The 18491-nt window shown below is 39.4% G+C and overlaps 1 protein-coding gene across 1 annotated transcript; it reads left to right on the top strand.

The window, feature by feature from the left end:
- The first annotated feature begins 3031 nt into the window (after nucleotides 1–3031).
- LOC145446594 (uncharacterized) lies at nucleotides 3032–16201 on the top strand. Its single transcript, XM_080324941.1, has 4 exons — nucleotides 3032–3217; nucleotides 7516–7644; nucleotides 12325–12444; nucleotides 13844–16201. The coding sequence occupies exons 1-4, from the start codon at nucleotides 3175–3177 to the stop codon at nucleotides 13966–13968; spliced, it is 417 nt and encodes a 138-aa protein (XP_080181067.1). The 5' UTR covers nucleotides 3032–3174; the 3' UTR covers nucleotides 13969–16201.
- The last annotated feature ends 2290 nt before the right edge of the window (nucleotides 16202–18491 follow it).

Raw genomic sequence — 18491 nt, 5'->3', positions numbered from 1 at the left:
TATAGAAAACTCACCAAACTATGGAAATTTTTAAATAATTTATCGAGTCACGATTCACCATAGAGGCTATGATAACCAACAAGTTTGAGGGAAATTTCGATCATTCCGGTTTTCCTGTTCTTATTCCACTTCTACTTGAGCCCGCAAGTATTTACAGTATACAGAAGCCTGAATCGAAAATGATGTTCATCACGAATCTCTCAATCACCATTTTGCTCTTCCGAACGGTGATGACTCTCCCCCGTTGGCAAGTGAGAACGCGGAAATGAGAGCTTTTTGTCGAGTAATAACCAGTAACCACCATTGCGTAGCTTCAGATGAGCAATTGGTGAGAAATGATACCTGCAAGTTTCGAATTTAAAGCAGGAGTCACCAGCATTTAGCTCTCAATAGTAGGCTAGTTGTCGAGGAGCTATGCAAAGTCGGCCAGCATTTACTTAGCAGCGTATAGAGGTATACTATAGCATGGGTATAGTCATTTGATTGGTCTGACAAGAGATGCGCAAAATGTTGCCTATAACTCCGGGATAAGAAGCTATTTGGTTTTGAATTTTTGGTCGGATTTGATTATGGGTTGAGGGGAATCCGGAATTCCCACGCGACCTTGGAATGAATCTGGAGTTGAACTTGATTTCACCTATAATTATACCATAGGGATTTATATTTGTATTAGAATTATAATTCAATTTCTAGTAGGTCAAATCATAAGCAGAATCTGTAACATTACAGTCACTTGGGGAGGTGGACGCTAGATAATTCTCTGACACTTCGAAATGTGCTACCACATGCCGAGACTCTTATGCCGACGACGGTGGATAAACCAACTTTGCCCACTCCCCCACTATGAATAGGTATACGTATATAGTATATGAAGCTAGAGGAAAGTGTATATAAAAAATGTGTATGTAGATTGTAGAACTTTATATCACCCTGATGTGAAGACAGATCTCGTCTAATAACGAAAGGCGCTGAACTCTAATTTTTCGAAGGTATGCCGCGTTCATGACGTCACAACGGAGTAACGTCATAATGCGTCAGAATTGAAAAATGAGCCGACTCGCAAGTGTTCAATATCACCAATTACCTCGCTTGTATATCAGGACAACATTACGATACTATATCATGCAGGCGCGTAGCCACAAGCCATCGCAGTCGGCCGCCGACTAAATCGATAAATTTGATTTGATTTCAATTTGATTTCAAATTTACCAAGGTATAGCATGAATTTATTAGGGTTATTACAAACACCGATTCCGATAATGCATGTATCGGATCACATTCCTCGTGATGAAGAACTCGCAAGAATGATATATATAACGACACTTTACGCTAACATAACGTTACTGGCGAGTCCGACGTCAGTCAAGTAGCGAGTTCGCGATCTCCCGTCAACACGCAACATAGTCGCCAACATGCGCGCCGATAATCACAAGATGTCAATCATCCGTCTCGAAAACAAACGAATAAGCATCTTCGGCGACGGCTAATAACTAATGTTACAGGAATTATTAAATCTGTTCTGGACTCTGTTCAGTAGTGCCACTGATTTCAGAGGAGTGAAAACTTTCAATATCAAGAGCGTGCAAGACATCTTCTGATCGCTGTGTTTCAGTATTAGCGCAAATCAAAATAAATTACGCCATACGCGATAGTTCCGACAGTCGAATCACATATCATATTTTTACAAAGCACATGACAATCGCTACATTTCGCTCTTGTAGAAACTGACACCTTTAATATCAAGGTTTCGGTCCTGTCGTCTACTCGCGTCTTCTGATTACTCGCGTTCGATCACTGTCAGCAGTGGTTCCCAAAGTGGGCGCCAGCCCCCCCCCCCCCTCCGGAGACGTTCGCGAGCGTGAAGGGGGCACTGGCCATGAAATGGGCGATTGGATGGCGCTGGCTATAAAATCGGGCGGTATAGGGGGACGCTGAGAGAAGACGGGGGAGGTGTAGGTTTAGAAGACAGCTGCTGCGTAGTGTTCAAAATATTGATAAATATAACAGCTAAATACGCAGTAAAAATGCAAAATCGATTCAGTTAGGGCAATCTCACTTCTACTTGACGAGCATAATTTCCAAAAATTATGAGTCGAATATATTCGTTCGTGGGAATGATGAAACCCGATAATGGTGAAAATGACACTGTCCGGATTCAGTGATAATCCCGTGATATTTCACCGTAATTTTTCGACATGTGAGCTGTTCCAATTCTAGAGCTTGCATGAACTACAGGTCCAGCTCGAATACCCGAATTTGATGGAGAAACATAAAACAATAATCTCAGAAAACTGCACGAGGATATGTTGATTGGATTTCAGGATATATTCCAATTAGAAATCCCTTACCATAATAAATCCATTGTGTGAAGTTTCCGAGCATGACATGATTGAGGAGCTGATTATATTGTAGTGTAGAACAATTTTGAGCTCAGCCCAAAGTTCAGTATCCCCAATCAATCGTTCTGTATACCCAATTAAATCAAATAGAAATACTCGCACTGGAGTGAGGTTTGACCTTTTCGTCGTTGCCCTTACCCGTTCATATTTGATAAAACGTGTCTTCAGTGCTGCGATCAAGTTTCTGACTCACAGCAGAAACCGACTTGGCAGTACGGGACGTGGAGACTGGAGACTTTATAGAATAAGATTGTTCTTATCAAAACTCAAACCCAATATCACGAGGATTATGATAACAATATATATACCAGCGTCATCCGTCTCATTATTACCTGTAGCCTACTAAATGCAAAACAACTTCCGTTTTATGATTTAGACGTGGAGAGGGCGGTCGGGCGCGCTGGCACATTATTCGTCGTCCAGTGGGGCAGTAGCTCAAAAAAGTCTGGGAAACACTGCTGTACACTGTACAGTATTGGTGCTGATTTGCTCTGCTCACGTGAGCAGCAGCATTACGAAATATATGGCTTATTTTTAAATCGGACATCACAATCATCCAACTAGTCAGGCAGTTACACGCCCAACGGAATTCTGGGTATGCTGCATGTATTGTATACTCAAAAACATTCAGCGCCTCATATCTCAGAATAGGAAAATGATCGCTGTCCAGTGTCCGGTCATGCGTCGCCCAGTTTCTCATTAGGACATTCTATATCTTTAACCATGAACAATTTTGATCAATGAACAGAAATTTTCATCAGTAAACTATTGGAAAATGTTAAGTATTTTATACATCGTCTGTACGTTATTTGCTCCAGGTAAGCCTTATTGTTTACTAGATGTAATTATATAGCCTCTTGCCATAGTATTTCCGTAGTAAATCAAAAACATGTGATTTACACATGCCCACTGCACTAGAGGAATAAAGGTACATATTCTACAAGCATCTAGATTCTAGAACATCGTGAGGGATGCTTCAATTCAAACTCAGTGTTGTTCTCAAGTCATTGCAAGATTTGTAAATGGGTTCATATGCGCCTTACTTATATTTTTACAGGGGGTGGCCAACCGAAACAAAATGAAGGGTTTGAAATTGTTTCAAATTTACCAAGGTAGCATCAATTCATTGCGGTTAAGTACATGCGTAAATGCCGATAGTACAAGGATAAGAAAAGCATCATCGTGTTGACGAACCTACGCGATCAGTATGCGTAAGCTTGCCAGCGATTCCGGCGGTGCCGTCAATTAGCGATTCCTCGATCTCGTTTCAATACCAACTATTCACTATTCACCAACACGCGCGCGAACAATTGAATACGCAACCTCTGTCCCGGCGGACTATTTCACAAATCAATATGCTGAAGTCTATTGTGGAATCTGTTCTGTAATGGCACCGATTTCAGGTGATTCAGGCCTATCCCATCTTTTGATTACTCAGCCTTAACACACATCTTCTGATATTTTAATATTAGTGCTAATCGATTACGTCCGTTTGAGTCTGTTCGTAGCCAATTGCACAGATTCGAAGCTATTCAATTTCACGTTGTCAGTCTTAAGCCAGTACGACATGAAAATCGCATAAGGAGATATAGCAGGCAAATCACGCGAGGCCTGTAGCAGACGCTACATCAGGGGCGGCAAAACCCGTGGCCCGCTCGAAATCAATTTTAACATCAAAAAAATTAATTACCAAGGTAAAATTGTAAGGGCAACCAAAATTTGATTAGCCTGGCCGCGAAATTTGGGATGTTGATGGAATCAGTTCCGACGCATTGACGTAGTCAGGGGGCTGCCACATTTTCCGTAGAAGTTCGTATATGACCATAATGTAAATTATTTCGTAGCACATTTATTTGACTTGAAATTTTCTTAGCACTTCGCGCGATTTATTGTCAAATGAGCCCAGTGGTATACAGAGGCGACGCGCAATATATACTAGTAACATTTTTTTCGATCGAATTCATTTACTTCATTGACTTTGAAAAAAGTAGTTTACATGTCAGTCAGTATGCTTTTATTCATCTCACCAACAAACACAACATGTAAATTGGTATGGATTGGGAGACGACGGGGGACCGGAAGGTCTTAGATTCAGTCGCCACCCGGCGGAGTTATAAATGAGTAAATATGGCAAGATGTAAGTCTATTAATACTAACGATTATGACAGTTAACCAATGGACATAAAAATAACAAAAGTCAAAAGTCATGGAAAATCAGCAGTAAGCATCCAAGCATAGTACTGGTATACAATACAGTATACACAGTGAACACAGTGTGCACAGCAAAAATATGCAGCAAAGCAAGACATAATTGTTATCAATTTCAATGCGTAGTAATATAAGTTTTGTTTTCAACGTTATCTAAATCGATTCGCTATACTATCGGACTAAAAAAGGCCATCAACATTCAAGTGGCCCGCGCGGTGGTTCGTAAATCTCATGTTACCCTTTGGCTGAAAAGGTTGGCTACCCCTGCGCTATAGTTTAGGACAGCGATGTTATCGCATGCGCTAGGCCTGCTGCAGACCCGACAGTTCAGGCTGGTGACGATATCAGGCTTGGTATGGTGCACGGGATAGCTCAGGCCAGCGATTATAGCGTGCAGGCATGCATGCGGACGCGCTATATCAAACCATCGACGATAGCGCACATCAGATGTCAATGACCCATTTCGCATACAAACGATTTTTGCTAATTGTTAGTACGGCGTACGCAGCACCGATACTACGAATTATTTAATTGGCATTTTAAAAAGACGGGATATCTTGTTTTAAATGAGAGACCACCCGGCTACGCACCTAGGGTTTTGTTACCGACAGCGCACTGAATAATATTAGCCTTCGGCCTACGTAGGCGCCGATCAGCCAGTCGGATTTGATCCTGAAATAATACGATTTTAGTTATCCAGGTGTGATTGGAGCAAGAGTGATATGGCGCATGCCGCGACCTTATCAATGTTTGCAATTCGATCCGCGATATTGCTGCGCTCGATAGAGTCCGTCCAGCAATGAAGTTTATTGGAATATAGGTTCCCGAATAAATTCAGAATTTTGGCCACCGATAATCTGGAGCTGCATCAATATTTGACAGCGTAATTCAACGCCGTGCACAGCACAAAATGCGGGGTATTGATAACGAATCAAACACTAACAAGTAGGGCTGGGCAAAATGATTCGAGTACTCGAATCTGAATTATGAGTATTAATTTTAATGGTTCGAGTCGAGTAGTAAAATACGATTTTGTCGAGTACTGAAATTATACGCTCCTTGACTTTGAAGGTTAATTTATCAACGAGAATTATAGTTTCGATACTAATTTTCACTGTTGAAGCCTTGAAACCTTGATTGGCCATATCGTCGCATACGAAACATATAGGTCAAAGCTACGAACGTTGCTGGAAATAGCATATTTCCTAAGTCATGATCATCCCACAACACCAAGTGCAATGAAATCGGTATGGTCGAAAAAATACCAAAGTATCTTTCATGTGATGGATAACAGGCATTATATTCTTTGTGGTCGCATAAATTTAATTTAGAGAAGGAGACCGTAGCTCATGGTCGAGAGAGGAGATGGCATTTCTCAGCGCACGCGTGTCGAAATCGACGTCTTAAACGAGGTCACTTCGATAGTCTGATTTCTAATCAGAATCACGGATTACGTTTACACGGATTCATTTGGGAGTTTAAGCATTTTGTATGGGGTGGCCGGCACCCCGTGACTCGGCGCCTATGCATGGGTTGATTTGTGATATGCGTTCAAACGCTCATGTCCGGTATCCGCCCTGAAATTCAAAGCACATATTACACACAGTGGTCAAGAAATTACCGTATAAGCAATACGCATGGTGTTTCAGCGTTCTGAAAGCCGATCCCAACGATTAAGATGTAATACCACTAACAGGACGATCAAACATTCGATTCCTTTTACATATCGAGAAAACGCCGGCGAGTTCACATTAGTTTCAACAAAAGCTATTAGTGCGGACCCCTTCATCTTGCGCATTACAGCTGTTCAAAAAAATTATTTTTCCTGGATCTAGCTGGCTAATTGATTAAATCGTTAGGTTGCATTCAAAAACGACACACACCAAATTTGAATTCATTCCATCCGGTAATCACGGATTTCGTAGAGTTTGAACATTTTGAATATACCCATAAATGCAAAAAAAAATTCAAATTTTTCTGCCAACCCCATGAAATTATTGCGCCGTCTTCAAAAACGATGCAAAACAAATTTGACTCAATTCCAACCCGTAGAAGCGGAGTTATTGAGTTTTTCGATGATAATTCTTGGATAATCCACCGATCAATAATATTCCCAGAATTATCAAAGAAAAACTCCAAACGATTTAATCAATTAGCCAGCAAGATTCAGGAATTTTTTTGAACAGCCCTATTGCGCATGTTGTGGTATGGTACAAGTTTGCACCAATATGTAAATGATCGGCTATATTAGCATGATTAGACTCACTGGGCGCTTTTGCACCGCTAGACGCGGGCATATACAGAAAAAAAATGACTAACATAGTATAAAGAATTGTATGCTATTTGAGTACTATATGTACGACTTCGATTTAGAGATTTATCACAATCGCTCGTGTCTCGTAAATTTGTTTATTACATTTGTATATTGTGAAACTCACCATTTTGCTTCGATTTATCAAGATGTTTATGTGTGCATTACCTATTATAATTATTGAAATTATCAGGCACCATCCTCCCTAAATCTTCACCTTAATATGCCCTTATAATTTGCGTCTCATGTTACTGGGAGTACAGGCCCGCATATGTTGTACCCAATTGACGAGATGCATTTTCTCCATGTGACTACCAGGCAAAGCACAACGTTAGGAATAAGTGTCCGCAGGGACAGCCAAATGCTCTGCTGCCTTCATCAAATGGTCACTATGTCAAAAGACCTTGGCTCTTGGGTGTCACAAAAACAGAGCAGGCTGTAACCGAGGACAGAATAATCGTGAGGGCCAGTGGCAATAACGTCAGTCGATTCATTACATCCGGTGGCCCTTTCCATAAAGATAGATGTTCGACTTGAAATTCACGATTTGAAGCAACATTAAGGCAATGACGATATACATGCAATGTCTTCGAACAGTAACTCTTCTCCGCTGCTACCATTGTGCTGATGGATTGAATGCTGATTGCAACTCTTCAATTTTCGGAACGCTGAAGGAATGCCCTGAATTACCAAATCAAGTCTGCAGTTATTCTTTCATGAATACTAGTAAGTAACAATGTCGGGATGACTCGATTCAGGTCTTGACTCAAGTGTCACTGCCTTAAAATGACTTGACTTGACTCTGCATCGACGTATCAAAATATAGAATGAGTATAGTGACTCCGAGACAAATTTTATCGACAAATTGTATAGACAATTGAGAGATATCAAATATTCTAATTCGCAATGCCACGTGATCATTATTTACTGGGTTCCATTTTCGCTTACGTTTCCGATATGGTTAGTTCTGTCAATATAGCGATGTGACAGACAAGACGGCTTCGCCATATAATGCCACAATGGCCTTTACTGATGGCAGCATATTATCAATAACAACGAAATTTGGTATTTTCTTAGCAATTTCAACCAATTTTGGTAGCAAATTCTCGCTACAAGCTCAATCAATATTTTTTCTACACCAATCTTAGGTCGCGCTACCTTGGTACTGAATAGCCTTCATGATTAATTTCAGTCGATCAATGTTTAGAAATACAACCAAGTTGACTATAGTTCGGCGTGGTTTAGCCTATTTTCAATTATCAAGTTATGAAAATTCATCCTCATTCCTCTTATTGAAATCAGACGACACAAACTGAACATATTTGATGACTTGAAATTGACTCGAAATCAGAAATTTGGAGATCATCTTGACTTGAGTCGAGTCACCTTGAAAATTATGGAATGACTTGATTTGACTTGAATTTTACAGTGACTCAATGACTTGTGAATCGAATATAGTTGTGACTTAACTATCATCCCAACATTGGAAACTATTTAATTACATCGTGTTGGTTGGTTGGCCTATATTCATTCTCATTTAAATTAGCAGGGCTCACATCTATCTGTAAATGACCTTGGAGCAAACTATACAATAATATATTGATTATGGGATATTCTATATCACCACACTTATGTGAACTTTACCCTCGAATTCGCCTTGTTCATGCTGAATTCTTTGCTAACGATCTACTGGGAAGGTCTATGAGTACGGCTCCAATCCGCAGCTATGATAAGACTCGATGCTTAGTGCTCACTCACTCACTAACGCACTTGAGTGACGAATGACAATGGTGTTCATTTGAGCAACAATCACCACTACGTAACAGCATTTTTGCTGGAGTTGCTTTTTGTGTCACTTTATGTTTATGGCGTGTCAAGTTCGAAAATCGAATTAGTTATTTCGTATCATCGAACTTATCACATCCCTTGTTTTTTCTGACTTTGTAATGAAAAATACTTGGTTCCAAAGGTTATTTAGACCAACTAGGAATAAAATATTAATGACGAAAGCATGTCAGGTAGCTACCGCTGAATCCAGCGTCCGTATGATACATACAATTTTCGTGGAGACATTATAAATCTAGAAGTATTCGAAATTAATGTTACGCATGATTGATTTTGAAGAATAATGGGTGCGAAACCTGGTTTTGACCCATGTCCCCCATTGGGTTGGGGTAAAGATTTTCAATTCAAGAATTTCTTCTTATTATATCATTATGCACTATAGATCGGCATTCGTGACGTAGCTACGCTGCTTTATGGCCGTTATGATCGCATACAATGCCAAAGTAATTGAATTTCATTGTTGGGTGAGCACAAAATAACCACTTCTAGAAATGCGATAACTTTGTGATCGGGGTTCAATTTTGACGAAACTAATTCTTTTGTATTCAGTATTAGATATCAAACCTAGCTCTAAATTTAAATGTTAAGCTGACACCCAGTGCGGATAACTTTGTGGTTGATTAGACTTGTTATCCCTAACAAACCATTCCACATCATTGCAATAGCGAAGGTCATCAACTAATCAAAGTATAGAGCAGTGGTTCTCAACCTTTTTTTAGACACGTCCCCTTTATGATCGTGAAAAATTTTATCGTCATATCACAAAATCTAACCGGGATGCTAGCAACCCCAACAGATGGTTTGATGGCATGGAAGGTTATGACTGTTCATGAGAGAATTCAAAAATATGAAATTTAGTCTACATATAGAGAAACACGCGTGAATTAGAGGTAAATCGCCCAAAGCGCGAAAAAATGTTCTGTTAACCGCTTCTTCGCGGCCCTCTTTAGATGCTTTCACGCCCCCCCCCCCAAGAGGGCGCGCCCCCAGGTTGAGAACCACCGGAGAGAGAGAGAGAGTGTCTTTCCCATGTTCAGCCTAGGTCAATTTTATTTGAGTAACAGTTCATTTGATTATTATCAAATATCAAATGCCCACGAAGATCATTTGAGTGGTATATAGTTTTCAAGTTGAGGTATTAGGGTAAACCGCAGCTGTGTGGCAGTTCATTAGAGTAACAAACAATACCAATGATAATATTTGAGTGACAATTCATGTTAGTTTAGATTCATTGTTACAGGTTAGATTATGTTAGGCATAGAGGTTGAGGTTTGCGGTCGGATTAGGATCGGGTTAGGGGTTAGACTGAATGATACAAAAACAGTACGACCCAATATGTCGCTCGGAACAACCTTATTTCTGCCACTCCAGCGATTAAAACAACATTTTCAATGTGTTACTCGAGTGACTTATCACTAGGGCGATTTTTTGACATGTCAAAGCAAGTCAAAATTTTGTCAAAATTGTATACAAAGTCAAAAAATATTTGCAACCTGCATTTCGTTTGTGTCGTAGATGTTTGCACTGTCGGTGATCTTAACATTTGTCATTTTACAGCTTGTAGCCCACTTTACAGGCCTACCGTTGTAGACGGCCTATTGTCTGCGCATTGTGAATCATAAACGGTCAAATGAAACAAATAAGATGACATGGTGTTATGCTCAACGTACCGCAATATCCTAACCGAGGAAAGACTTCGTGGGCATTGGTTCTTATACAGGCCATGTTATCTTTGACATTGCGCGACCCAAATGCCAGAACTGCCAAAAATAAGGCTTTTTCAAAATATAGATTTTTAGGAAAGTTTTAGATAGAAATGTCAACAAGGATTGAAATAAGTCTGCATGAAGAGACAAAACAAGTGTGTAACACAAATTCCTAAAGTGAGGCCCGTGAACCCTTCGGAAGGCCTCAGTCTGCCGTCCATGGGATCTATGTATGCGAATGCAAATCTTAGGGTCGAGGCCAAAAAGTCGAGTACTGAAATGTGGGTTTGCGATATAATGTGGATTTATCATCCCGAGTAATATATAATATCCAGCAATTAGGGATGTAGCTCAATGACTAGGCATTTTCCTGTTATCACCGCTGGTGCATTTCGTTCCTTCGTGTAGCCGACACGCGTGACCCATGTTGCATTTAGGTCAATGGGTATATATAATTCCATTTACTTTCAACTTGTCAATAAAAATGTCACTGGTGCAATCACTGATAGTCTGTGTCGCGTTGGACAATGGGGATATAGTTTCAACAATGAACAATTGAACAGAACACCTTGACACTTACTGCAAAATGCCTCAGTCGCAAAGAAGTAACCCGCATCATTGAGTACCATACACAGACCTGCAAACATTCAGTCCTATACTGTTTATTTTTTGTTTGCCCATCGGATATTTTTTCATATTACATTGAATATTAAAGCCACTCGGGATTTCTAACCATTGGGTAGCGAGTGAAATGTTGTGATTCAAAAGTGTCAGCTACGATTTTGAATTGTTATCAGAAGTGGTATTGTGATCTGTGTGTACGCAGGTAATTATGTACGCTTATCGAATCGACTATTCGGATTATGATAGTGCAGAAGTAGTTGGTTTTGTATTCGGTGAATTGACTCTTCAACACCGTTGTCAATTTGGTTTTTACTCTCGCTGTTTGATGGCGTAAAGTGGATACTCCACGTTTTGTGACTTTCGTTTGATATGAAAGGCCAAACTAAAGGGTTTGGCATGGTTAATTCGAGTATGCAAATATGAATTCGTGGCGTTGCCAAAACTTCCAAAAATAAATCCTGAAAGTACCAGAAATAAGCTAATATTGGTATATTGGGCATATTCAAAAAATAAGACGGCCTGTTCTTATATCAAGAAGCGCATGATGAAAAATTGTGAAGTAGACAACTTTGTAAGAATGAAGCAACACGGTGTGTCACCAGCAGTGTAAGCACAACTTCAGTGTTGCCAGCCAACAACTGCTGCTGTTGAACGCTATTTCTCAATTCTTGGCAAGCTACCGAGAATGTAGGATAGTATCATCGTTAACTACAACAAATTTTTATTATTTCCACCATAATGCGTGATAACTACTGGAATTCTTCATAGGACCAGATTTTGTTAAAATAAAGTTTTTTCATGTGAAAATTTGTCAGCTTTTAAGTGAAAAAGTTTTTTCAGGCCAAACTACTTGTACGGACAGACTATTCCAACCAGAAATGAAGATAAATAGTACAATTCTAACATTAAGTGCGAAAACACCCAATTTGCATAAATGAGGCCAAAGTTTGGTCAAAATTCGGTTTTTTAAGGTAAAAAAAGTGTCGAAATTCTGATTTTCTATGGGTCAAAATCTTCCATTTTTAGGTAAAAAAATCGCCCTACTTATCACTGAAAAGATTAAAAGGCACTTTCAAAAGAGATGACCGATATTTTTCTTTGTAGCAATTAACAGACATTCGGAGTCGTGAAATACGAGATTACATGTTAGACGAGTAGAGTAAAGACATCCGCATGAAATAGCCGCAAATCAAACGTCACAGAACGCCTGTATAACTTTCTGTTTTTCCAGCGAAAGGAACAACTGTAGCTCGTAGCTGCTTGGACAAAGAAGATATATCGAATATTGATGGCAATTGCTCAATTTCAGAAGCGTCCGATGGCTCGTTTATCAACTGTTTATGCTCTACTGGTACGTAAAATATTTGACGTCATGTAGTGTTGGGATCAAGTTACTCTGCCTTATGGAGTCGCAAGTCTTTTCAAGTCAGTCAAATTTGATTCGAGATAAGTCCTATCAAATAAAATTCAAGTCAACAAAACTTTTCAGTTACGATAGTTCGAATTACAGAGTATAGGAATGTAGATGTATAGGCTATATTCTTAAGGTATGGGTTGCGACTTGCGAAGGATGTAATTTTGGGTCGCGGTGACACCAGAGCTATCATTTAATATACATATTTGTTGAATTTCGTGCAGCAACAAAAATTTCTTCGCGCTTCCACGATTTCATGTGGATAATTTGTGCATATCCGAGATCACTGTTCTGGTTACCACAACATGGCATGATCACGAAATGTTTGATGTTTTAGTCTAGTAACGAGCGTATGACGGACTATGAGACACAAGGCCAACCCTTTCCCCGCCGGGACACATGAACACATGAAGTTTTGGCCAAAGTACAGCTGGTCAAAGTGCGGTTCCAAAATGATCGACGGCGATAAAACCTTGGCCACAATTGACCGTCGCTGGTTGGCCAAAACTTTCGATATTGATGTGTGGTCGACGAATGGGTCGGCACAGAATAGTCTAGTCCTTGCAATCTAAGTAGACAGTAGTTTAAATCCAGCAGTACATATGCGAGGCGCAGAGGAAAACAATGCACCACTATTTGAAATTGCATCCGTCAGACATGTAGAGTAGAGCTGCGTTGCTTTCAAATGTTTTCGCGACGCCCCTTTCAAAGTCTTGCGGGTCCTGGTTTGGGAACCGCTGTTATAAGGTGCATACAAATCCTATTATATTTACCATTTGAGATGTTTCGCAGCGTTTGAAAACAGTTGGAGTCGGGAACGTTTTGACAAACTACAAACCCGACTCCAGCCTGTTGTGTTTCCGCCACTCCGACTTCAACTTCGACGGGTGTTGACTCTGGGGATGGTGTGAACGAATTTCATATTTGGGAATTATCTCGGTTGCATTTTGTGATATGACGATAAGGGGGCGCGAAATTTTTCACTATCATTAAGGGGGGGGGGGTGTCTAAAAAAGTTTGAGAACTACTGATTTAGTGCAAGTCGTCCGAAAGCTCATGCAACATGCTTTTTCGAAAATATTTGCACAATTATGACATAATTATATCAATTTTGAATTTGCTTAGATGGGATTTTGTTTAAAACACGGTTTAAAACATGTTTTAAACAAAGTGTTTTAAAACGCCACTTGTTTGCAATGTAGCTCTAATCATATATCAGTACCCAATTGTAGAGACTGATAATACTAAGGTGATAAGATTTAACATGATCAGAATTCTAAAAGAATAGTATGTATAGGTATGCTTCAAGGTTTTAATGGAATTGATTTTTGTTCAGATGCGTGCAACAACCAAACTCTCACAGCTCCGTTTATTCCTGGTACTGGAGGATGCGTTCATTTGAAGAACTCGGTCATCGTCCTTGTCATAACTTCACTTTTTGGGCTGTATCAATTGCTATAAATACGCGCACTGACTTGTGAATCTGTGCTTTTATTGCAATTATTAATATAAACGTGCCTATACATACCGTAACGTATCATTGCTACGTCATTCATTCATTTCTGTAGTCTGTGTAGTACTAGCCCTGTTTATAACTTATTGCGAAATTGAAATGGAATCACCTGATTGTGAAGACCAGGGTTTCCCAAACTTTTTTACACGGGCCATGTGGAACAAATCAAGTACACTCAATTTCAAATTACTGGTCTGGTCCTGGCAGAAGTTTTGCGTTCAAGAGACCAGTAAATTTTTATCGTGTTTTCTACTTTATATCCAGTTCGGCAATGCAAATTTAACAATGATGTTAATCCACGTTTTTGCGAGGATCGGGTTATCGTCAAATAAAACAGTCTGATAGACGAGTGGTTGCTTCAAATGTCCAGCAGCCTTTGACGGACGGTCATATATACTGTTTTGTAGGTTCTGAGTTCTGAACAAGGATTATAGAATTACAATTTCATTTTTAGAATTTACGCCCGCCAGTGTATAATTATTAAAACTGTCCAAACAGTCACATTTTCTCAAAAAGATAGTCTTCATGTCGACTATAGGGCACTGCAAACTCGAATAAACGAGGGATTCGATTTGAATCGAGTATTAACACTTTGACTGCCAACAATCCTAAATATAGGATTTTACTCAATCCCATAAAGTGCCAGCGATCCTATATTTATGATATTTTTGAAATGAGTACAGTAAAGTCTGGAATTGTTTCTATCCCCGGATTACGGCTGTATCCGAGGCTACTGAATAGGCTTGTTGTCATAAACCACCATTTTCGTTACCGGAAGTATTTTTTAAAAATCACATCTACATACAATAGGTCAACTTTTTTTGGTTTGACCACTAGGTGGCTGTACATAAAATGAGCAGCAAAAAAATTGAATTATTTTTATAATTCCTTGATGTTAAATTTTTTTTTTTTTTCATAAGTTGCGCAAGGTTTGCATTTATCAGCACGCCCGATTCCAGCCAAATATCCAACTAGTCGAAAATTCATTGTTCGCTGGCGTTTACTGGCAATTTCCATAATAGGCCTCGGCAGCTAAAGTGTTAAGCTAAAAGTCTGATCGAGTATTCGAGTCCATGATTTCATAACAGTAACAGAGACTGGAAGTGTTGGAAATTTAGAGCGCTACCGATATTGGATTTTTGGGCCGATACCGATAAAACCGATATCTAACACTTTCACCGATAACACCGATATATTCAGCCGATATTCAAATAAGGTGGAATCCACCTAAAAAGGTGCATTTTCAAAACTCCAGAGCATATATTACAACAGCTTTACAGCCATTGTCATACTCGAACACGAAATAAAATAAAAAGACTGCATCTGGCTGGACACCTCGAAAGTGTAAGCTAGGCTTATATGAAATGCAGCAATATTTCCAGTCTAGCGGTCAAGGATTATAGACTTTTGACTTCCTACCACCATGTTGTGACATCACGAAAATTGCCAATATTTTTTTACCTCCAATGGACGGTAGGCCTACCGATTATTCTTTCAAAGTGTGATATCGACTCGATATTATCGGCGAACCGATAATCGGTCGGGCTCTAGTTTAAATATATGCCTTTTATGCAGCCATGAGTTAATTAATGCTAGTCAAACTTATTATGTCAGTCTCTGCTGGGCCTCGGCCGAGGTGAAAACACATCGACTCATACGACTCGCGATGATACGCCGTTCTGGGCCATATCATTGGCTGCAGGAAATTCGGCACGATTATAATAGTCGAATGGTGACTGTTGTAGTGGTTCTTCGTGGGCATTAGCGTGGGTATAGGTGGTTGTGGTTTCGAAATAGAAACCCAGTCCCTTTAAAATAACGTTTCTATCTCCAGTATATATTATCTCATTTGCAATTCAGCAACTTATATCACGCTGGTTCGAGGCTCTTTCCAACGCGAAGTTTCTCTTCCAACTTCTTAACTGGTATCTGAAAGGGAACAACAGAAGTCACAATGATATGCAGTAAATATACGCAGTCTTATTTTTTTCGCAATATTCATGTTTTAATGGTTTCGTTTTTTAACACTGATGCTGATGCACAGCTCGATCGTTCTGTACCCCAACCCCAGTATTCTATAGAGCAATGTAGTTCTCAACCTCCGGTCCGCAATAACTTTGCAGTCGATCCGCAAAGTATATTTCAATTATCCATTAAAGAGAAATTAAACAGATTTCGAAATTCAGAGCGTCATTTAAGGCATTCTGACTTGATACAGGAATATAGAGTTCAAAGTTAATGATCGACTTTCGACTTGTACAGTGGCGCAATGCAGCAAGTGTTGTGCCAAATTGTTTAGAAGCAAGTATTCGTCTTTATTTCAATATGAATATATATTTCAATTGTATCATGATATAATGTTTGGTTATTGTATACTACTGTGTATACAAAAAAGTTCAATTCCACTCGTATTACAAATAGTAGATCCAGTCCCACAAAACGGAGTTTTTCTCACAGCTCACCTGACCTCAGATTGAATGCTAGTTTGTAGTTGCTCACATTTAACTCAGACGCGCAATTTATTTACATTTCGTCATAGCTTTTTGAGCTATGGTTTTAGAGCAATGTGATAGCGACGGCACCAAAGAAACTTAAGGCGACGAAGGGATCCCAAGAAACTCGTACTTTCGCGAGTACCCTGCCTATGAGAAAACTATAACTATGATAGTGTCCTCGAGCATGCTCCCTCTTTAAATAGAAAGTAGTGTTCCGAAACGATTGAATTTGTGAGTACGCCATTACGGCCTGTGAATCTAACACAGGGGTGGACAGAGTCCGGCAGACCTAATTCATGCGCGAGCCGCATACTAAAAATAAGCCACACCACACGAAATACGAATTTATGACGTCACAATGAAATGTAAGCTATCGAATGAAGTTCATTATTGTGTGGTGATACAGTGGGCTGTCAAGTGTTTGAAATCAGGCTGATATGACGTCTAAGCTACGGGTGCCATACGTCCGAAATTTCACTGAAAAAATGAGTCCGGGACAGAGGTGGTAAAAGTAGTTAAGAAATCTACTCAAGTAGAAGTAGAAGTAGCGACGGAGAAATCTACACAAGTACAAGGAGAAGTACTTCTTCCATAAGCCACTTAAAACTACTTGAAGTAGAAGTAGAATTGACTGTCTTTAAATCTACTCAAGTAAGTAAGTAGTTTTGAAAACAGTCTTAATTCGTTCGCATGGACTGTCAAAAGCGATAAATTGAGCTATGCGGAACATGCACAGAGATTGATTCGTATTGATGCATCCCAGGAAGTATCAATTTTCGACAGAATAGGCATTATTTTGCATCATGGGATGCAAATTATAGTGTGGATATGAAAATGCGATACTAACCCTTTGTTTATAAGAAGACCAGTTTTAGAGAATATCATGACATGGCGCCCTACCCCATATTATAAGGCCCCAAGTTTAGGCGATGAGCAATACGGAGAAGTTGTATCGGATACGGTTTCAACATTTTGCGTGATTAGTATGGGTTAATAACAAATATTGTGGATCGTAAAAGTTATGTTTAGTGTAGCTTTATTTTCGGAAAATAGAGGCATTACTACGTTTGTTTTTATGCTTCAACATGTATATTCTGCAGACAAAGAACTGAAAGTAATTAGAACTCAAAGTATGATATTCGGAATTGAAAGTGAAATACAAATACCACTTCTAAAAAGCGGAAAATATATTTCATGTCTTTTGTCCATAAAGCTTCAAAGGTGATCTGCTAAAACAGGTGTAACCTTAAAAAAGCCGGATTTTTCAGATAAGCAGGAAACGTCATGAGCTGCCAGATTACGAAATGATAGGTAATTGCTAGATTGCAAAACGGTAGTTTCAAACGTTATGGGTGATGAAATATTTGATATGGGCGACAATGCGGTGTGAGCGGAACCAAGCAATCCGGTACCTAAATTAAATTCACTGATACTCTCGTGAAAAAATATTTGTCACTCCATACCTACTGTGCGCGAAGCGCAACAAAATTTCTGGGCTTTACTTGACTTTTTTGAGTATTAAATGTGGGTACTTTTTGAAAACAGCCCCGAAATTCCTCAGGCTATCTTTCGTATTGGGGGATTAAACTACTTCTACTTGACAAACTGAAAATAGCGAAAAGTAGTAAGGAGATCACAAAATATTTCGAAGTAGAAGTAGATAACATCAGATCTACTTGAGTAAGTACCAAAAATAAAGGAAAACTACTTGAGTACTTCTAAAAAGTAGAAGTACTTCGTTACTGATCACCTCTGGTCCGGGAGGAAATTCGAAAATGTGCCCAAATGTCCAGAATTTTGAAGGCTTGAAGTAGGCTCAAAAGTTCTTCGTAGATCAATATAAGCAATGTTATTGTCAAGCAGATTTATGCTACTCGAATTTTTTCTTCGAGTTAATGCAACGTATCCTGATATTCGTAAGAGCACCAAAGATCGCCCTCGCAAAAATGCAATCAAAATAAATATAATTAACCATC

This window comes from Botryllus schlosseri, chromosome 9 (genome assembly GCF_051294905.1).
Source record: "Botryllus schlosseri isolate E-star chromosome 9, Bs_hap1, whole genome shotgun sequence".
Taxonomy (NCBI): domain Eukaryota; kingdom Metazoa; phylum Chordata; class Ascidiacea; order Stolidobranchia; family Styelidae; genus Botryllus; species Botryllus schlosseri.
The sequence above is the reverse complement of the archived record's forward strand: the minus strand, read 5'-3'. Positions and strand labels throughout refer to the sequence as shown.